General features: G+C 38.4%; 2 protein-coding genes across 2 annotated transcripts; both read left to right on the top strand.

Moving 5' to 3' along the window:
* The first annotated feature begins 859 nt into the window (after positions 1-859).
* Positions 860-5,078, top strand: LOC117430003 (P2Y purinoceptor 1-like). Its single transcript, XM_034049943.3, has one exon. It carries the CDS (start codon positions 1,019-1,021, stop codon positions 2,141-2,143), a length of 1,125 nt encoding a protein of 374 aa, XP_033905834.1. The 5' UTR covers positions 860-1,018; the 3' UTR covers positions 2,144-5,078.
* A 7,731-nt stretch (positions 5,079-12,809) lies between these two features.
* On the top strand, positions 12,810-15,685 carry LOC117429844 (P2Y purinoceptor 1-like). Its single transcript, XM_034049719.3, has one exon. The coding sequence runs from the start codon at positions 13,035-13,037 to the stop codon at positions 14,121-14,123; it is 1,089 nt and encodes a 362-aa protein (XP_033905610.1). The 5' UTR covers positions 12,810-13,034; the 3' UTR covers positions 14,124-15,685.
* The last annotated feature ends 7,102 nt before the right edge of the window (positions 15,686-22,787 follow it).

The raw sequence follows: 22,787 nt of genomic DNA, 5'->3' as shown, positions 1-22,787 counted from the left end.
TTATACAGGGGAAGTTGAAATCCCCCATTAGTATGGCTTCTCCTTTTCTACACGCATTTCGAATATCATTGTACAACAGATTATTTTGCTCAGCGTCTGAATTTGGCGGTCTATATCATGCTCCTATTATGCCCTTTGAATTTGTGTCCATTATTCTGACCCATATTGATTCTGCATTGCTTTCTTTGTCCTGATTTAACACCTGGGCTTGAAGACTATTTCTTATGTATAGCGCTACCCCTCCGCCTCTTCTGTCCTGCCTGTCTTTCCTATATAGTGTGTACCCACTAATATTATATTCGTCTCCATCACTCTCAGACAACCAAGTTTCTGTAACACCTATCACATCGTAGTTACTCGTTAGTGCAGTAGGTTCAAGTTCTAACATTTTGTTTCTGAGACTTCTAGCATTAAGATAAATACATTTAATAGTGGTCTTACCTGAGTTGTTGCCCTTGTTTTGATGCGGTCTCCCTTCTGTTTTGATGTGGTCTCCCTTCTGCAACAAACACAAATGTGGCCCAAGGTGGAGGTGTGATGATGCCAGAAGTACACATTTATTATTCAAAATAAGATTAACATTTTTTTTCTTTATCTCCCTAACTTCAATAAAATCTTGATAAATACATACAGCACCTTCAGTTAATGTTTGCATTGTGCATTTTGAATTACTGTACCGTCCTGACAAGTACTGTATAAAGTGTGTGTGTGTGTGTGTGTGTGTGTGTGTGTGTGTGTGTGTGTGTGTGTGTGTGTGTGTGTGTGTGTGCAGTTGTATTCTAATTCAGCAAGGGCGTTTCATTTCCTTTGCTCTGAGGCAATGTCGCACACACCTCGTTCAGTGAACCTCAGCCTCAATCTGCGCTGTAAACAGGAGATACTTTACCTGAAAGCGAAACATAAGTCATAGCAATACACAGCTGATGCAATCAGTGTGTCTTGGCGCACCAGCAGGGATTGGGTTGGTGCTACTGCAAAACTTTGGAACTTGAAGCCTTGACAGTGCAGTTCAACCAAGATGTTTCTTTTTTCCCTCGCTGTTGTTGTGGTGCATGGTTTTTACTTCAGCGCTGCAGACGCATCTATTCGGAATGTGAAGTCAAGCAACATGAGCGCAGAAAACAACAGCCGGTGCAGCGTGGTAGACAAGACCTTTACCTCAGTATTCTTGCCGAGTGTTTATGTGATCGTGTTCTTTATCGGTGTCATCAGCAATTGCTGGGGATTACGGAGTTTACTTGCAAAATGGACAGCAATCGGCTGCATAAACGTGTTTGTTCTGAATCTTGGCATTGCGGACCTACTGTATGTAATCACATTACCTTTTCTGGTCTGTTACTATGCCATGGACAGAAAGTGGATCTTCGGGCACGCCTTCTGCAAGATAACTCGATTTTGTTTCAATCTTAATTTATACGGGAGCATTGGATTCCTAACATGTATCAGTGTTTACCGGTATTTGGGCATTGTCCACCCAATGAAAGTGATGGGTAGAATCCGAGTGTGTCATTCAGTCATAATATCTGTCATAACCTGGGTTCTGGTCGTTGCTCAAATTGTCCCAGATTTGTACTTCAATAAATCAAATCAAAATTCTACCGCCTGCTACGACACTACATCAAATGACGAAATCTACGAGTACCTGCCGTATAGCATCGGATGGACTATCACTGGATTTTGTATACCGTTGCTTGTTATTTTGGTGTGCTATGGTCATGTAGCATTCGTTCTCACCAACAGGAAAAAGCCCAGCGTGAACTCTTTGATGAAGCAGCGATGCTTGAAACTGATTGTAATCCTCACAGTGTTATTTGTCGTGTGCTTCATACCCTATCACGTTTTAAGGAATCTCAATTTAAAGACAAGGGTATTGCAAATTGAAGGGGAATGCAGTGACGCTTTCAATCACATCTATGTGTCGTATCAGGTGAGCAGAGGACTTGCTTGTCTGAACAGCGCTATGAATCCCTTAGTTTATTTGGTAACCAATGACAAGGTCATTAGAAAGATGCGCGTTCTTAGTAAAACGGCCAGAAGTTCACTGGGGCATTTATCAGCTCGAAAATACACCGCCGTCGATGTACAGGTCCGTTACAACCCGCGAAGAGACGATTCACTCTTAAAAACGGACTCGGGCTCCTAAAACAATGTCAAGTCCTGAATGGTTACAATAGTGTGTTAAACAAATCCTTCAAATGTTGAATATTGAATGTGAAATCTGAAAAGAGACTGAACAACATGACGCTTCTGAATTGAAAACAGCTCCTTTTAATGCCCAATATGTTTATACCATAGCGAAGTACAGACATACACAGCATGCAGTCAGATTTAGTGCAGCCGCGCTGGCTTCTTTCCAGCTTGTGTACGAACAGCACTCTATAGTGTATTCTGTATGATAAACTAATAATGCCCGAAGCATTTCTATATTGCACTGTATATTAAGTAGTCTATTTCATCTGGTACTCGGTGTTACTGTAAATAATCATGTACATTGTATTAAACTATTTCAAACAGGGAATATTACTGCACTTATGAAATTTGATTCAGCAACATTGCCAATCAACAGCGACTCACTTTACATCGACAATGCTCTGACTTTATGATTAAGATATCTTCTAGTCGTTTATTTTGTATCAACAAATCATAAAATACTGCACTGATATTAGTAATACATTACTGGTGAGGTTTGATCAGGAATCCTTTACTAAATCACAATTTGTTTCCCCAAAACCTTTAGACCCTTTGAGTCTCTGTCAGATGGCAAGTTTGCTGTTTATTCGCCGGGCAGGACCATTGAAATATTATTCTATACAGCAGATGCTTTTTAAAGTGTGGAAGTCAAGTAGACACATATTTCAGTACCTTCATTAAAGGCATCAGATAGTGCATCAGTCAATGTTTTTAAAAGCAGTGGATGGAAAAATAGATTTCTGCAAGACAACATATATTTTGATATCTTGATACATTGCCTCAGTAGCAGAACATTGCAAGGAATGTCTTTGTTTATGTTTTCAAAACTCAAATGAGGAAATATCTGGCCTAATTTGCAGAACTGCATTTAAAACATGCTTTGAATTTTTGTTTTGTTTTTAAAATAGCAAGATGCTTGTCTAGCAAAGTGTAATGAAGAGCAGAACAGGACATTTTCTGAAACAAGATTTGTCTGACTTATCTGTTCTAAAGTGGTTCCAGAAAATCCCCAGTCAAGTTCACACAACGTTTTTCTTATTTATATGAGCAGCCTTCTGTTAACACTTGATTAGTCTCCTTCCCTTTGGCAGGGGGAAACATCTGTCCTAAAGATAAAACTGACGATTTGGACACAGAATCTGAAACATGCCGTAACACTGGCATTAGGTTGTGGGGCCACCATTAGCAGGCAACATACCTGAGAGGTGTTTAATATGCACTTCACAGTGCTTACAACTTTCCTTCAGGTAAATTGGAGATGAAAAAAAACAAAGTGTGTTCATCAAACCACAGTAATCTACAGTATATCGGTCCGTCAGATTGCTGTCTTGCTCGTCATGACTAAAAGTAACTTGCAACAGGAAGTAATTAGGTGCAGCACTGTATCAGTATAAATATTATACATGTCTTCAATGTTTGTGTGTGTGTATACAGTATTTACTCGAATTTAAGTCACACTTTTGTGGCTAAAATAAAAGTTCAAATTTGGGGGGAGCGACTTGGATTCAAGGTTTTTAGTTAGGGTACCAATTTACATTTGCGCATGTCAGTTATTCTGATGCGCTTGAACAAGACCAACTGTACACAGTACTGCCCACTACAGATATTACTCTCTGGACTGTACCGGTATATTAAAATGGCTGCACAGCGAACTTCAGGAACATTCTTTTTAATGCAGCTTTTAAAAGAAAAGTAATTTTGTTTACTGAGGAAATGACAGAGTCATGTTGGCCAAATTAAACAAACGAGGACAATAAAGCAGACTGAAGTTCAAAGTAATTTACCCTTTCACAGCTACCATAAACTGCAGTGACTGGCGTTCAATACTGAAAGTACTGTACTGTACATATTTTCTTTTTCCATTTCCATTTGTAATATAGTAGGTGAAGTACTCTGATGCTTTAATGTACAGTAATGCAGTGTTCCCTGCTGGCACCTAGAAATTAAATAATTTAACCATTCATTTTTTTTTTCATTAAGAGTTAAAAGTGACTTGCATTCAGGGTCTTTTTTTTTTGGTGTCCGTATTTGTGGGTGCGACTTGAATTCAGGGGCGACTTAAATTCGAGTAAACGCGGTATATATATAAATAGTTCCCATAATGCCATCTCACATTGTATATGTTAAATTACTTAGAAAAGGTTGCTTGCTATAATACCATGAAAATACAATATAATCTAGCAAGTAAAAATAGTATTTTGGAAAAAAAATCATTCTGCTCTCGAATATAAAAATAAATGTCTGGTTTATGGATTATGTAGTGCACTTCTTACAGTGTTTTGTGTGGATTTTGTGTGTACTGTGCACTGCTGTATTATGATTTAAATGTTTGTTGTGCACTGTTGTTTTAGGTCGGCAGGGAAGAGTTAATTGCCTGCCAAATCAGTTCACATGCAGAATGTGCCTGAGCCTGATTGAATGATTAAGAATCAATCAAGCTCAGGTATAGCTGCATAACAGGCAGGAACCTCTCAGTCTTGGTTGGGTGTTCAGGGAGAAAGAACGGGATTTGGACCAGCTGTTTTGTATCTTTTTGTTTGTTTTGGCCAACATGCCTTTTGGTTTGTTAAGTGTTTTTGTTTTGTTTAAGCCTTTTATTTAATATAATAAATACACGCATCAGCGCTTCATCCTGCAGTACTGTGTCTGTCTATTTCCTGGTCTGGCGTGACCACCAAGCCATCCATGTGACAGCCACACCCTCAGCAAAGAAGAGCTCAACTACTGTGTGACGTGAAGGGAGCCATTGGCAGTAGTGGAAGCTATCAAGCACTTTCGCCCCTACCTCTCCGGCCACCGGTTTGAGCTCCACACCGACCATGCAGCGCTAAGTGGTTGGCTCGAAACGCTCCAGACTTTCGACTGTACCATTTAGCATTGACCTGGGGCAAAGCATGGCAACACGGATGCTCTGTCCAGGTGGCCCTGCAGTGGGTTGTCGGTACTGCGATGGGCAGGAGGCGAGAAAGAGAGAGAGAGTTGCTGGGAGAGGATGAAGCGACGGTCACAGTGCGAGAGGTACAGCCCTTATTCCTTACTGAATGGGGGGAGCAGCAAGGAAAGGACCCGGAGCTCGTCACCTTGCTGTGATGGAAAGAAGAGAATTGCTGTCCAGACTGGACGGAAGTAGCCCCCCTCTCCCAAGCGATCAAAGGGCTGTGGCCGCAGTGGGAATCTTTGGAGCTCCTGGATGGCGTGCTGCACCGGCGATGGCAGGTTCCTACCAGTGGAGAACAGCGGAGACAGTTGGTGGTGCTGTCTCTCAGAGAGACAATACTGGCTGGCCATCGCTACCAGCAAACATCAGTGGGACTGGGACCAGCACTTACCTCTTGTTCTGCTTGCCTGCCGCACAGGAGTCAATGCATTGCCTTCCTGCTTTGCTGATGATGGGACGAGAGCTGAGTCACAGTACCTCCAGGGACTGAGTACACCCAGCACACAAGCCTTTGCAGGGAGTAGCTCCAGGCAGCGCCACAACTAGGACCTAAGAGAAAAGGGTCGGCACTTCCAAGCGGGTGAGTTGGTTTGGTTTTACAGCCCCCTGCCGGCAGAAAGGGCACTATCCTAAGCTGGACTGGCCTGGGTAGACCCGTGTACAGTGCTGGAACAGCTGGGGGAGGTGGTCTACCAGGTTCAGTTGTGCAACTGGGGGTCTGATGCTTGCTGAATATTTTTAGCTGGCATTTTTATTAGTTTATAAATAGATTACGCTACATTTTACCTAAATATTTTTTTTTTAAAAACTATCAACATTTATTAATGTTAGTAAGCTAGTCAATTGCTTCTTGCTAGTTTATACTGTTGCAATTGTTTTAGTTCGCTAAGAAAATGTTTGCCATTGCCTTGGACTTGCTTCAAATCTGAGTGCTTTTCAAACCTTATCCTTAAGTTTCATTAACAGTATAGGTTGTTCTTACAACCATTTATGTTCTTTTTGTTTAGAATTTGTATTGCAGTGTGGGGAAGGCCATAGACTCTACGGCAGGGGCGTCAAACTCCAGTCCTCAAGGGAGTTTTCATTCCAACTTAAGCTCTCAATTAACATAATTGATCTAATTATTTGTTAAATTTGACATATTTAATATTTTTCAAGGTCTTTTACAGTTGATGGTTTTAAAAACGCTCTTGATTCACTACTTATGAAACATTTTGAGGCCTGAAGAGACATGTTAAATGTGTCCAATTAATCAAATAATTAGTCCAATTAAGTAATTGAGAGCTCGGGTGGAATGAAAGCCAGAAGACACTGCGGCCCTCCAGGAACTGAGTTTGAAACCCCTGCTCTACGGCAATCACTGTCGCTATATCCTATTATAGTCTATGAGGCTGCCTGTAAGTGTTTTTATGTGCACAGGAAAATAATGTATGTTTAAAAGAAATATGTATTTCCTGGTTGAAACAAAGACATGGACTGTTCCCTGTAAATCAAACTGTTTAAGAATAAAGCACAGGTCATATAAAACATGTGATAAACACATACACTGCAAATATATAAGAACTATTTCAAACCTAATGAGGAACTATGCCTTTTCACTTGACCAAAAACAGTTACATTTAATGTTAAAAGACATATCAGTAAATGTGAATACAGCAGAGCAAACATCTTATGAGATCAGACCCTTACTCTTTACACCTGCCTGCTGAAACGTGTTCACGAGTTCAACGCCCACTGTGTAAAGAATCATGCAAGTAAAATAAATCTGTTCTTCCTGTTTGATGTTGTAAAAGGCACAACACTTTGGACCTTGGACCCCCTCCCCACTCACCTCTTTCAAGCTGCTGCTCCTGCTCTACTCCCCTTCATCTCCTCCCTCCTCAACACCTCTCTACTTTCTGGTATCTTTCCCTCTGCCTTCAAAAAAGCCTCTATCACTCCCCTCCTCAAAAAACCTACCCTCGACCCCACCTCCCTCCAGAGCTACCGTCCTGTCTCCCTCCTACCCTTCTTCTCCAAAACCCTCGAGCGGACTGTACACCGCCAGCTCTCTGCTTTCCTGTCCAACCACTCTCTGCTTGACCCTCTCCAATCTGGCTTCCGCTCTGCCCACTCCACTGAAACCACCCTCCTGTCTGTCACCAACTCACTTAAGTGTGCCCGAGCTGCCTCTCTCTCCTCTGTCCTAATTCTCCTCGACCTCTCTGCTGCCTTTGACACTGTTGATCACTCTATTCTACTATCATCTCTTGCTGACCTGGGGATCTCTGGCACTGCTCTGGCCTGGTTCTCCTCCTACCTCTCCAACCGCACTTACCAGGTAACCTGGCATGGAGCAACCTCCACACCTCACCCTCTCTTAACTGGAGTCCCCCAAGGGTCAGTCTTGGGTCCTCTCCTGTTCTCTCTCTACACCCGCTCCCTGGGCCCCCTCATCGCATCCTATGGTTTCTCATACCATTTCTATGCTGATGATGCTCAGATTTTCCTCTCCTTCCCCACCTCTGACTCCACCATCTCCTCTACCTGTCTGTCTGCTATTTCCTCCTGGATGCACTCGCATCACCTCAAACTCAACCTCTCTAAATCTGACCTCCTTTTATTTCCCTCCTCCTCCCCCTCCTCTGATCTCTTTATCTCTGTTCCTCTGGAATCTACCACACTCTCTCCCTCTTCCTCAGCTAAGAACCTTGGAGTCACCCTGGACCCCTGCCTCTCTTATTCCCAGCACATCTCCACTCTGGCACGCACTTGCCGATTCTTCCTGAGCAACATCCGAAGAATCCGACCCTTCCTCACCAACTATGCTACCCAGCTCCTGGTCCAGGCCCTGGTACACTCCCGCCTAAACTACTGCAACTCCCTCCTGGCTGGCCTCCCTGCGTCCGCCACCCGTCCGCTCCAGCTCATCCAGAACTCTGCTGCCCGCCTGGTGTTCTCTCTGCCTCGCTTCGCCCGCGCTACTCCACTACTCCGCTCGCTTCACTGGCTCCCGATCACCGCTCGCATCCAGTTCAAAACTCTTGTACTAGCCTACAGATGCCTTGACCAGACTGCACCCAGCTACCTCCAGACCCTCATCTCTCCCTACACCCCCACTCGACCTCTCCGCTCCGCCTGCACTAGAAGACTAGCTCTACCTCCGCTACGCTCCCCTGCCTCCAGAGCCCGATCCTTCTCCACCCTTGCTCCGCAGTGGTGGAATGACCTTCCTACAGATGTCAGGACTGCCCAGTCCCTGACCACATTCCGGCACCTCCTTAAGACTCACCTCTTCAAACAGCACCTGTAGAACTCCCCTGTCTGTATCCTGGGACACTATCACCCTTCATGTAAATGTGCTTTATGTTGCTCTTATCTGCCCCCTATTTTACTGCATTTGATCCTGTACTTCAGAATACTGTAATCTGCCAAGTCTTTAACCTGTAGTACTTTGTATTTAATCATATCCTGATGTCACTATCACTATTATCTGCTGTATTATTGAATTGTGGTTTGTCACACTTGTACTTTGCTTGAACAAAAGTTATTGTATTTCTTGCTCTTATTGTATTACTTGTATTGTAACACTTGAAATGTATTTGCTTACGATTGTAAGTCGCCCTGGATAAGGACGTCTGCTAAGAAATAAATAATAATAATAATAATAATAATAATAATAATAATAATAATAATAATAATAATAATAATAATAATAATACCCTGAAATATAAATGCATTGATTGCTTTAGCTGGTCTTCAATGGTTAAGTCTTGTTGTCCACTTTGTACAACTGGCACTTATGACACCTGCGACAACTCGCAGCAGTAACGCGGTTAGAGATTAAGAACTAAAACCCAATTGAAAGGGGGTTTGCAAAGTTTTCACAAAGGCATTTTTGTTTTTACTTCGTTTTAATGGAAAATACCTAAAGAAGTGATATTTCCAATGTGGGTAATATATATAATATATATGCTGTGCTGCTGTGTACCAAAATGATCAATATTTTTAAGTTTTTAAGTACCTGAAATATCATTTTTTCTTTTCTTTGTTCTTATATATTTTGCAAGGCACTGTGTAATATATATATATATATATATATATATATATATATATATATATATATATATATATATATATATATATATATACAGTGCCTTACAAAAGTATTCAGACCCCTGACCAATTCTCTCATATTATCATATTACTGAATTACAAATGGTACATTGAAATATAGAGATATTTCAGTTTTTTTATTTTTCTTAAAAATATTTCCCAACATAAAACCAATGTCACCTTACAATAATTGATTTTGAGTTTCAGTGTTTTAAAATAAAATATCAAAGAAAACGAAATTTCAATGTACCATTTGTAATTCAGTAATATGAGTGAATTGGTCAGGGGTCTGAATACTTTTGCAAGGCACTATATATATATATATATATATATATATATATATATATGTATATATATATATATATATATATATATATATATATATATATATATATATATATATATATATATATATATATATATATACAATGTATATAACGCATGTGAGTTTGTAAATAAGCATAAGGTTCCAAGTAGAACCTTAAGGTTCTTAAAAGCTCCTGTTTGTACGGTTCCTCAGGGAACCCCAGTAAAAAGGTTCTTCGAAGGACCTTAAAATGTCCCTCCACAGTATCAACCCCAGGAACCCTAAAAGGTTTGTACGAGAACCTTTTCTTTTTAGAGTGTACCTTCAGATTAAGTTCAAGATTTGAGGTTGTTAGCACCAGGTTTTTTCATTTGGGCCAGAGGATAAGGTCTTGACCAAGTACAACACAAACACACAATAAAAATGCCAGGGATGTAAAATAGTCAAATTTATTTAAAACACAATTTCGTTTCAATTTTCATATTGCACAAACTAGTGCTATAGTTACAGCCTTTCAGCCAAATACTTCAATTCGATACATTGTTTCACGGGTTCGGTCATTCTCTCAGGCATTACACTGTTACATAGTTTAATATAGCGGCAACTCATTTAGAGCAAGAATACATTGTTTCATTTCTCTATCGTATTCAGACAGGAGGTTCCCAAATTAAACACAAACATGTTAGTTTGTCTGTTTATTTTATTTATTTATGCATATGACACACAATGTAAAAACGAATTATTTTTTTTGAAGAAGAAAATGGAGAATGCATCAAGGTTTCTGTATTTGAAGTCATCCTGCATAATATTAAAATCTAAACTGTTTTGCTTTGTTTGCTCGTTTTTCCTTACATGTTGTAAACTACCTAAGTGTAAGATAGTGTGTTTGCTTGCCTTTGCACTGAATTGCATTGTATCCATTTTGTATCAAATATAGCCGAGAGAGAGAGAGAGAGAGAGAGAGAGAGAGAGAGAGAGAGAGAGAGAGAGAGAGAGAGAGAGAGAGAGAGAGAGAGAGAGAGAGAGAGAGAGAGAGAGAGAATCATATACAAACAAAATAAATACACCGTTTTATTACCCGGAACGGGCAGTTAAAGGTCGGTTCGGTGGTTTTTTTCAGCAGTGTTATGTTGTTCCCACTTAGTTGTATTGTGTGTATCATTTTCATACTCTGTGCAGCTTCGGAACCCCGTGTTCCGGGCGGTTTTGTCTATACAGCTGTTTATTGCACAGAACTGGCAGTTAAAGGTCGGTTCGGTGGGTTTTCTCGATAGTGTTATGATGCCCTCACTTAGTTGTATTGTGTGTATAATTTTCGTCGTCTTTGAAGCTTCGGAACCCAGTGTTCCGGGAGGTTTTTGGTGATAAAAAGAGGGTTCTATCCCGTAACGGGTTAATGACAGCGCGTTGCTAATTGGTTCTGATTGTTAAAATATTCTCCTCACGTGTGTGTAACTTTCTATCCTGTTTTTTTTAAACCAATTGAATTCATTAAAGTACCGTTCCAGGCCGTTCCGGCTCGTTCCGGCTTTTACCCAATCCCGAATAAAATGTCGCGGCGAGTAAAAAAATAAAACTACCTCTAGCGAGCGAGTTTGTCATGCGTGTAAATACTTCTTAAAAGTCGACTTAAACCGTTTTCCATAGTGTTAGACGCATATATTTTCTTATTCGCATAAGTTTTACCGAGTTTAAAAGTTGGATGGAAAAATAGGCGCATGCGCAAGTGTGTAAAATTAAGCTATGGGCAGAATTTGGCACGACAGCGGTGCGAGAAGCAGACCAGGGGAGGGGTCTGAGGCTGATAAGTGTGCAGACGTGGAAGATTAGAGTCTTGTGCTGCGCACTGAGTGTTGGAACCTGCAGTTTTTATGCATGTATTGATAGCAAACATTTGTTATGTTTTTTACTTTTGACAACCAGGAACAAAAAAAAGCCCAAACACAACTGTAGCAAGTCATGAAAAGAAATGACTTGCTCCTTTTGTGGAGACGAAATACAATAAATAAAACAATGAAACAGAGTATGGGTACACCACGCACACTAAGAAAAGGAAACAGTTCAGGGATTACCACCAGCGTGTTAAGGAGCTAATGTGATTATTATTATTATTTACAACATTTATTAAAACAAAGAAGCTTCATTTTACAGAAAAACGAAACCAGTGCGTGGTGCAACCCTTCACTTTGACTAAAATTAAGGTGCAATGAAATAAAGAGAGATAGACATGGTGGGGTAAGAGGAATTCCATATTTGTCATATAAACTAATGTACATTTCTCTCCTTTTATTATCTAATAAACTTATATGCAACATCCTTAGCTGAGTATAAGCATGAGTCTCTAGTGATATCATAAATGCACAATTTTTTTTAAAAAAGGGGCCTTTTACCCCTCTTACCCCTACATGCTACTCCAATGTATGTTCACTCAAAAACACACGTCGCTCAAACGTTTTAACAATTTAATGATCTTTTATTAACGGTATTTTAATTCAAGGAACACCGACAAGAAGGGCTATTTTTCAGTATTAATGCGTATATATTAATGCGTATATGATGATGCTCTGATGATTTTTCTTATGTTCGTTCGAGGCATAGTGCTGAATCTGAAGGAGAAATACAAATAAAATCAATGAGTAACAGTATAGCTTCTGAGCGCTACCATTGTGATACTACTGTGACTATGAATTAATAATCTTTCATCATCCAACCGAGAGGTGGGAGAGTTTGAAATGCTACTTTTTTGAACGAAAGTAAAAAGGTAGAAAGATTTTAATCTTGGAGACTAAAATACCAAGATCAGACTTGAAAATGGTTGGAGCTAATAATAATAATAATAACAATAATAATAATAATAATAATAATAATAATAATAATAATAATAATAATAATAATCTAGGCTACTTAGTATTGAACAATCTCATTTATTACAATTCTGTAACTAACTTTGTCATTCTTCATTGTACAAACTTTTTCAGTCAAACTACAACACAAGTGAAGACGTGCTATAGCTGCCCTTGACAAGCTTACATTAGGACCTAGCTAGATAGTCACTGTAGAACTTGGGGAGGGCTAAATAAACTTATCCTAGTAGTACGATACAGTGTGTCATATTTTCTTTAAAAAAAAAAAAAAAAAAAAAAAAAAAACACTCCAAGCTTGCAATTTAAATCACGGGGTAAGAGGCCCCCGTAAGTGTGTGGTTGTGTGTGTGTGTGCAGCTGTATTCTAATTCAGCAAGAGTGTGTCATTTCCTTTGCTCTGAAAGCACATGCCTCATTCACGAAACCTCACTCAATCCGCACTGTGAACAGGAGCAATTGAACCTGTAAGCGAAAAAAAGCAGTCATAGTAATACACAGTTGTTGCAATCAACGTGTTTGAATAAATACGGCTCTTGTCTTGGATTGAATTGAATGCTCAGGGATTGGATTGCATGCCCTGACAAGCGGTGCTGCTGCAAAACTTTGGAACTTGAAGCCTTGACAGTGCAGTTCAACCAATATGTTTCTTTTTTCCCTCGCTGTTGTTGTGGTGCATGGTTTTTACTTCAGCGCTGCAGACGCATCTATGCGGAATGTGAAGTCAAACAACATGAGCGCAGAAAACAACAGCCGGTGCAGCGTGGTAGACAAGACCTTTACCTCAGTATTCTTGCCGAGTGTTTATGTGATCGTGTTCTTTATCGGTGTCATCAGCAATTGCTGGGGATTACGGAGTTTACTTGCAAAATGGACAACAATCGGCTGCATAAACGTGTTTGTTCTGAATCTTGGCATTGCGGACCTACTGTATGTAATCACTTTACCTTTTCTGGTCTGTTACTATGCCATGGACAGAAAGTGGATCTTCGGGCACGCCTTCTGCAAGATAACTCGATTTTGTTTCAATCTTAATTTATACGGGAGCATTGGATTCCTAACATGTATCAGTGTTTACCGGTATTTGGGCATTGTCCACCCAATGAAAGTGATGGGTAGAATCCGAGTGTGTCATTCAGTCATAATATCTGTCATAACCTGGGTTCTGGTCGTTGCTCAAATTGTCCCAGATTTGTACTTCAATAAATCAGATCAGAATTCTACAACCGCCTGCTACGACACTACATCAAAAGACGAAATCTTCAAGTACCTGCCGTATAGCATCGGATGGACTATCACTGGATTTTGTATACCGTTGCTTGTTATTTTGGTGTGCTATGGTCATGTAGCATTCGTTCTCACCGACAGGAAAATGCCCAGCGTGAACTCTTTGATGAAGCAGCGATGCTTGAAACTGATTGTAATCCTCACAGTGTTATTTGTCGTGTGCTTCATACCCTATCACATTTTAAGGAATCTCAATTTAAAGACAAGGGTATTGCAAATTGAAGGGAAATGCAGTGACGCTTTCAATCACATCTATGTGTCGTATCAGGTGAGCAGAGGACTTGCTTGTCTGAACAGCGCTATGAATCCCTTAGTTTATTTGTTAATCAATGACAAGATCATTATAAAGATGAATATTCTTAGTAAAACGGCCAGAAGTTCACTGGGGCATTTATCAGCTCGAAAATCCACTCAGTTGTCGATGGACAGGTTGGATTCTACATGAACACCCTCGAAGAACCGATTCACTTAAAAAACTGATTCGGGCTTCTTAAAAAAAAAAGTGCCAGTCCTGAAGTGGTTACAAAAGTGTTTTAAACAAACCATTCAAATGTTGAATATTGACTGTGAAATCTGAAAAGAGACTGAACAGCATGACGCTTCTGAATTGAAAACGGCTCCTTTTAATGCTCAACATGTTTCCTCCATAGAGAAGTGCAGAAATACACAGCATGGAAACAGATTGTTTTGGGCAGCCACTACCAGCTTGTGTATGTGCAGCACTCTATACTATATTATGTATTCTATTGTATATGAGAAACTATTTTGAAGATCACGCTTAATTATGGTAAATTAAGTTCATAAAAATAAATGCAAAATAATAGTGCTTATTGTATGTAAAATACCTGAAGCATTTCTATATTGCACTGTATATTAAGTAGTCTATTTCATCTGTGTTACTCAGTGTTACTGTAAATAATCATGTACATTGTATTAAACTATTTCAAACAGGGAATATTACTGCACTTATGAAATTTGATTCCGCAACATTGCCAATCAACAGCGACTCACTTTACATCGACAATACTCTGACTTTATGATTAAGATGTCTTCTAGTCATTGTATGGACAAATCATCAAATACTGCACTGGTATTAGTAATACATTACCTGAATCCTTTGAGTCTCTGTCAGATGGCAAGGTTGCTGTTCATTCGCCTAGCAGGACCAATGAAATATTATTCTACACAGCAGATGCTTTTTAAAGTGTGGAAGTCAAGTAGATACATATTTCAGTACCTCCGTTAAAGGCATCAGATAGTGCACTCATCAATGTTTTTAAAAGCAGTGGATGGAAAAATAGATTTCTGCAAGACAACATATATTTTGATATCTTGATACATTGCCTCAGTAGCAGAACATTGTAACAAGAATGCCGTTGTTTATGTTTTCAAAACTCAAGTGAAGAAATATCTGGCCTAATTTGCACAAGCTTTTATACTTGAGTCATTTAAAGCCTGCTTTGAATTTTTGTTTTGTTTTAAAATATCAAGATGCTTGTCTAGCAAAGTGTAATGAAGAGCAGAACAGGACATTTTCTGAAACAAGATTTGTCTGACTTTTCCAGATCTATTCAAGGTTTTTCTTATCTATATTGGGTGTTCCTCAGTTTTTGGGCGCCCTTCTGTTAACATTTTAGTTATTTCCTTCCCTTTGGCAAAGGAATCATGGTAGCAAAGTTTATCAGTAGATTGTCATTCATATCTGCAGTAGCCCATCACTTCAACAATGATGATCACACTGCTGAAGACATCACAGTTTATGTGATCAATCAGTGCTATGGAACAAATGTTGCTCGGAAACAAAAGGAGCGAGAGTTTATCTTCAAACTGGGAACTTTGGAACCTCTGGCAATAAACATTCTATTCTTATAATGACATCATCCACAGAATTTTTGTATAATTACAACTCTTGAATAGCAACAAGTTTACTGCACTTTGTTTACTTTTCTTTTTAAACAGCTGAAGAAGGGCTTTTGCCTGAAAATAAAATATTTTTTATCTTTTAAACTTTTGGTGTACATTTTTAAAAAAACCTTTTCTTTCAAATGCCTTCAATTTTGTACACTGCAGTTATATTTATATTTGTGTGTATATATATATATATATATATATATATATATATATATATATATATATATATATATATATATATATACACAAATATAAATCCTCATAATACTGTTTGATATAAACATAAAGGTCTGGTTTATGGATTGCCAGATGTTCTTCCTACAGTGTTTAACTTAGTGTCATACAACATCCAACAGACCACAAAACCACCACACAATTCAGCATGGTGAGATGGTTTGTGTAAAATAAGGGTTTTGACAGCACCGTGCCTGGAGGTTCGTGTGTAATATATTTTTCTGAAGAATTTTTTGGCTTCTATACAAGTTTAAAGAAAATTCTCAGTTTGCTTGCCTTGACTTCCGGGAGGTTTGTACTACTTTACTTCCTAGGTCTACATATCTCAACAGTCTCTCCCAAGTCAAAGAATCATGCAAAGCACATCAGTTATTAGGGGAAGCAACTGGTTGGTCACTGACAGGAAAGGTGGCCCTGAAAGGGTGGGGACAATTTGTCTCTCCATGGAAAAAAGGACCAAGTATGTGTAAATACACGTTTGCTAAAAAAAAAAAAAAATCTGAATGTGCTTGGCAGGAAGATGTATGGAATAATGTTCGAACAATCATTTCAAGCTGCAGGTTGCTGTTTCATGATTGCTGTAAGCCTCCGAATGGCCAGGGGGTAGAATTTTTCATAGATTAACATCAGGCCTAAGAGATATAAATATTTATATTCATACAATTCATAAGATTAGGTTCAGAAAATATTTATATGGAAGATATTCTTAGAGTATCCTGAGGAAGAGTGGTGAGTTTCTGCATGGAAGTGTTGGAGATGTGTTCAGCTTGGGCCCTATTCTCACTTAGTTTACATGCTATTTACGCACCCACTGAAAGCCCTTCTTCCACTGTGTAAATAGTGTGTTAACCAAGTGAGAATATGGTGGTCAGGAGTCAAAAAGAAGACTATGAATTTTAAGAGCTTTATACATAAAATATGATTAACAAAAACACAGCTCACAGAGCCAAAATAAAAAGGTTAAACAAAGCAATCACGCACCACAAACAATAAACAGAAATCCTAAGTCTGGCACTGTCACAGAGAGTTCCAATGTAAATGGAGGAGTCTCTCTCTCTCTCTCTCTCTCTCTCTCTCTCTCTCTCTCTCTCTCTCTCTCTCTGCAGCTCAGACAATTCCCTCGCACTGGAGCTTTGGGTTCTCTATATTCTCACATGTATTTGGCAGGGAGAGGAATTAACCCCATCCCTGCCAACCACCACCAAAACATATAAACACCAAGACTTTATGTACAGGCAGGGCTCTTGCCCTGCCACAGGCCCTTTGTGTGTAGATACTGCTGGAGTGCGAATGTTCCTTTTTCAGTGGACACAAAATTAGAAGTGGGCTGAGGAAGGAGCTTACTGAGACATGTTTAGTTATTGAGGCTTGACCTCACTGTTTCATTTTAGAACTTGGACTTTAGGAGTCACTTTCCCTAATAAAATGAACAAAGACAGTTGCTTTAAATCAGTAACTAAGCTCAAAATCATTTTAAACAACTTTCATTCTTATGACTGGAAATGGCTCTGGACCTAAACTATAATAAAAGAGCTGCTGTAAAGAACGTACGTCAAAGTGTCCTTAATGAGGTCTTGTGAAGCACTTGTTCAAAGCTGGCACCAGAGTGTAGAAATGATCGGTATGTTTCTGTAGCAAATCAACATTCATGCTTTGATTCCCAAGCATCTTCTAAATTCCAAGCTCTGGTAATACAGCAAACATGAAACCAAATACCAAATGACTGGGAACCTAATAGTCTAATAGAGGCAATTTCTCTACCTAAACCAATTCAAAATGTACATTTTTCAATATTAGAAATTAACGACTCGTAAATGTACCGCATGAGCACTTACACGAACATTCCAAGCTTGTTATTCTTCTTTTGAAATATTCCAAGTTTTCCAATTTAGAGGTGGTGCAATATTAGTATGGGAACTGGTTGTTAAATCTGTAGTTTATATCGTACAGTAAATTTACATTCTTATTATTTATTTACTAACCATGTTATTCTATATATTATAAACATATGTTCATATTGACCTATTCTTTTTTAATCCTTGCTGACGGTAATCACATACCTGGATTTTTCTATTGTGATTTAGTAGCAATTTACTGCAAATATTATTAAACTCAGTACAAACCAAAAGTTCAATTGAAGTTTATGCCTATAGTTACATATACTGTACCTATCAATAAAGTGTGTTTGCCAATACATTAAATATTAACTAAAGACCATAAACCATTTAATCATATGAACATATAAACAAGATGGGGTTTTATAGCTTTGCTTAACATTTACCTGCAATAAATAATCGGAACAAATGTGTGGTTGCTATTAGCACGAGAGATTGGGATGTAAATCCTGTGAGTTTTAATCTTAAAGTTTTTAAAGTGTTTTGCTTCAGTATACAACCCATGTGAATCTTTTTGAACTGCAATATCAAAGCTGCCTTTATAGTCATTGTACAAATGAAGCATGTGCTTGCAAAGACAAATGAGTGTAAAAACATGTCCCTTTACTGAATCCTCTGATGCCCAGACTGCGAGCTTTTACTTGCACTGTGTTGAGAGTTTGTTTTTTTTAGGAATTTCATGGAATGTCTGTGCTGTTGTCTGCTGGTAGGCAGCTGTGCTTTGAGATGTTATGCACTCAATAACTTTCCTCTGCCAATTTGCTTTCCTTTAAACAATATGCAGGCTCCCTTAGTAAACAAGAGGTAACACTATTTGAAGTTCCACTCATAACCATGTAAATAGGTGCACAAACGTATCAAAATGAAGTTGATAGACTTCGGTCCTTAATATGTGTGTAATAACTATGCTATAGAGTGTTAATAAAGCATTATAGATGGTTTATAACCATGTGATAGCCATAGACAGAATTACGTTTAAACATCCCAAAGTACAACAGGTGGCTAAAAACTGTCCCCTTTATAAAACTGTAATTCTGTTTATGGCTATTGCATGGTTAAACATCCCAAAGTAGAATAGGTAGCTAAAAACCACCCAATTTATAAAACTGTAATACCGACTATGATGCTTTATTAACACCTTATAACATAGTTATTAAGCATCTATTATATATTCATAAAACATTAATAAGCAGCATGGAAATGTTAGTCGTTACTAACTTCATGCATATGCAACACTTTCATTTTATGTACCAATGTGTAAAGAGAGTTTTTCAGTGGAACCTTGCCCTGCAGACATGCCATGAAGGACACTGCATTTAAGCTCAGTAAACTTTCTTCTTAGCTACATAAGCTTGGCCCTGCACAATGACCTTTGCTAGCTATACCTGTCATATTAATCAAAGGAGAGCGTTGCACAGGTCATAGTGTTCCATGCATGTTAATGTGCTTACATTAGTTTTGGAACACAGCCATGATGTTGTTGAGATTCTTATAAGTCATTGCCAATACCAGACAGTTGTAAAACATGACCGCAAAAATGATGATCAGTTAATAACTGTGTTCTAAATGTTGAAATACAGTCCGATCTGCTTATAATAACATACCTTGCTTTTACTAGTGGGGGGTTGGAGCAGTGTACTAGAGATCTGCTTAGAATAAAAGCTCCAAAACGCCGGATGAATCATTGCACACGAGTGCTCTATCCTTAAGGAACTATCGGTATTCCAAAGAAATAAATCAAAATAAACACATCCAGGTGTTGAAGTAAAATTAGGTTGTTTATTATCATTTGGAGTTTTATTTTAATTTAGTAATTCACACTCTAGTGTATTTAGATCACCATTCCAAATGCTGGTTGATTACTGTAATGAATGTAAGCATCTGCATTTTCTTGTACTAAGTATTGCACATTTTACAGGTAAAACCACTGTGTGGAAAAAAATATATACTAAACCAGTTAGAAGCAGCTTTCATGCATTTAATGATGTTTTTCTATTGTTTTTTTGTTTTCTTTACTCAACCTGGGAAAACAATAATTACTCATTTTAATATTAACACAACACTGTATTGCTTTGCTGCGTGCTGGTGACTCAAGTTAACTGAGAGATTTACTGTAAAGAGCAAAGCCAGCCGTGTACTGTGTATCTCATCTCTGGGGTAATGTGTCATTGTTTACTCTTTGCGTTCCTGTTTCCTAGAAATCATTAACAGCATGTACTGTAGGTCTACAGTAAAGGAATGTTAACTGCTGCACATACCTCCAACTCACTTTCAGGGAAGTTCAGGGAGTATACCAGCCTCTGATCAGAGAAACATCCCTGTGCTGCACATGTTGAACCAAGGTCACTTCTAACCAAAATGATTGCAGTTTAACTCGAATAGAACAAAGAAATAAATCCACCCCAGTAAAAAAAAAAAAACTCTGCACAATTTCAGGGTTTATCATCTGCATGTTTGGGGGATATTTCATTTATTGAACATGTGTTACCTATTATCAAGTCATTAAACCACCCTTTCTAGTTGTGATTACCAGGGCTTTAAAATCCATTTTCTTCAAAACATATTACTAGATAGTATATGAGTGGAATATCTCAGTCATCTGCTTTCATTGGGTTTCCAACCCCTGCAATAAAATACGATACAGATTTTATAATCAAACACCAAAAAAAAAAAGACCACAGTCTGATAGCTCATAATATGACCATACAAGGACTGTAATTCCATCTGCATTAGTTAATAGTAAACAAAGGGAATTGCTTTGGGAGTAGAACGGATGGCAGGCATTACAAGTGGAAATGAGCATTGGAATTAGGGAAGCGGGCATTAACATCAGTGTCCAAACAAACTTATTGAGACCAGACCACAGTCAAGGAAAGTGATAGAAAAGTGACGATTACTAGGTTTAAAACAATATTTAGAGTGGCACAAATATAGAAACACAAATATGAAAAAACTTATATTTCTCTCAACACTGTTTAAAGAAGGGGCTGCTACATTATTAGAAAGCTTGTGAGATTTCAGGCAGGAAATCTACAGTAGAGGAAGGTTGCCTAAAAACGGGATACTCAGACAAAAACGGGTCACCAATGGTAGTACAATACCTTCTTGAGTTTTATGAGCAATTGCGAAGCGTTTGGTGTTCTAGGCTGATCTACAGAAATGTCCAAAACTTAAGTATCCCATTTTACCCAACCTTCCCCTACAAGTGCATGGAACATTCATTGGTTAATCTACAAGCCTGTTACCAGCAAGTTCCAATTAACCTATAAAGAGTGTGTGTGTGTATGTGTGTGTGTGTGTATGTGTGTGTGTGTGTGTGTATATTTATCCTGACTGGAATACTGAACACATTGAATTGTGCATCTAAAATGTGCCTGATAAAAATTATTGTAAAAATCATTGTATGCTACAACCAAGCTCAAGTTTAAAGATAATGAATAACAGTCATTTCCAGTATTTCAGTTTTAAATCAAATAGAAAATCCAGTAAACCCTGATAAAAGGTTAATCCAAGAAGGCTAGTCAAAAAAGGTCTAGTTTATTGTAGTAATAGAGTACAAACAGGGCAGCGAGCTCTGGTCTCAGTATGATGTACCTGAGCTCCGGACGCTGGGCTGCATCATCATTTATACATAAGAGTTTCATCCCTCAAGCACAAGACATGCACAGCATTTCAAATACAAACAATGTCCATATATGGTTATTAATAAGTAGTTTAATTAATTTCTACATATGTGGCTTTCAGAAATATGTTATTTTTAAACAATATGCAGATAAAAGCAGGCACTGTGAGAATGGAAGACAGGACAGCATGGCTCCAGTTTGTTTTTGTCCTTGCATGATAGGTTTTCATGATGTTATGGGATTCTGTGAGATTCTGTGGAATTCTGCCTCTGCTTATCTCATGCCCTTGACAGTAAACCCAGAATCGACATTGTCAAAACTGCACACCTGACACACAAGAATAAGAAAAGACAGAAATTGATACAAAAATCCTACACTCTTTTGGGTTTTATATAAACCCTTTATTGTGCAGTTTATGCTTTAATAAAATGTAATTTTTAATTTATTAGCAGACGCCCTTATCCATGGCGACTTACAATTGTTGCAAGATATCACATTATTTTTACATACAATTACATTATTTTTTTACACATTATTTCTACATACAATTAATTACCCATTTATAATACAGTTTTTACTGGAGCAATCTAGGTAAAGTACCTTGCTCAAGGGTACAGCAGCAGTGTGCCCACCTGGGATTGAACCCACGCCCCTCCGGTCAAGAGTCCAGAGACACTACTCCACACTGCTCCACACTGCTCTCACTGTCTAACAAGCTAAATGTTGTTTTCACAGTTGACAATAATCAAAGAATATCTACAATCTCTCGCACTAGAATTTGTTACCTGTTATTTATGGTATAAAGCTCAATGGGATTCATATTACCGCACTGAATGAACAATATACCAAAAAAGACACAATTCCTTATCATGTAAGAATATACTTTGAAAAGGAAGTATTGTAAAGGATTTTAAATGCACGTGCAAATACAGAGAGAATAGCGACAGGAAGGAAGTTAGGGAGTGAAAATGAATACATGCTAAAGTGTTCTCAAGATGATATTTCGTGTGATCTGTGGTTTATACACCTCTTTAATCAGGCCAAAACATTAAGCACTTCCTGATCAGGAAATAGGTGTGTATGAGATTTATTACTTTCTGTAACATGGGCTTCTAAGTAACAATAAAGCTTCATATTTTATACATATTTATCAGTGCACAATCTTTAAGGACATGAGTAATGTTTTTGTTATTTTTCATGTTCCTGTAAGTGTAGTAATACACCAGACAATAGATTATTACTGTAACTCAGAGCACTAAAATACATTGAAGTTGCTATGGTGTACAGAGGTGAAATTGGGATATATATCAAGGACTGTAGAAGGGTGCTGTTACAATGGTTCTAACATGGATCTGCTTATACAGCATACCACTTCTGTAGGCACACTGGTCCTTATAAAGCCACCATAATCTGTACAAAACTTGGTGCGGTTCATTTCAGAGGATT

Source organism: Acipenser ruthenus, chromosome 29 (genome assembly GCF_902713425.1).
Source record: "Acipenser ruthenus chromosome 29, fAciRut3.2 maternal haplotype, whole genome shotgun sequence".
NCBI classification, from domain to species: Eukaryota; Metazoa; Chordata; class Actinopteri; order Acipenseriformes; family Acipenseridae; genus Acipenser; species Acipenser ruthenus.
Note: the sequence above shows the minus strand (reverse complement) of the source record. Positions and strands in the feature narration are given on the sequence as shown.

Bases quoted from the DNA above. Each gene is read 5' to 3' on its own strand.
- LOC117430003 (XM_034049943.3), top strand. From the start codon at position 1,019: ATGTTTCTTTTTTCCCTCGCTGTTGTTGTGGTGCATGGTTTTTACTTC.
- LOC117429844 (XM_034049719.3), top strand. From the start codon at position 13,035: ATGTTTCTTTTTTCCCTCGCTGTTGTTGTGGTGCATGGTTTTTACTTC.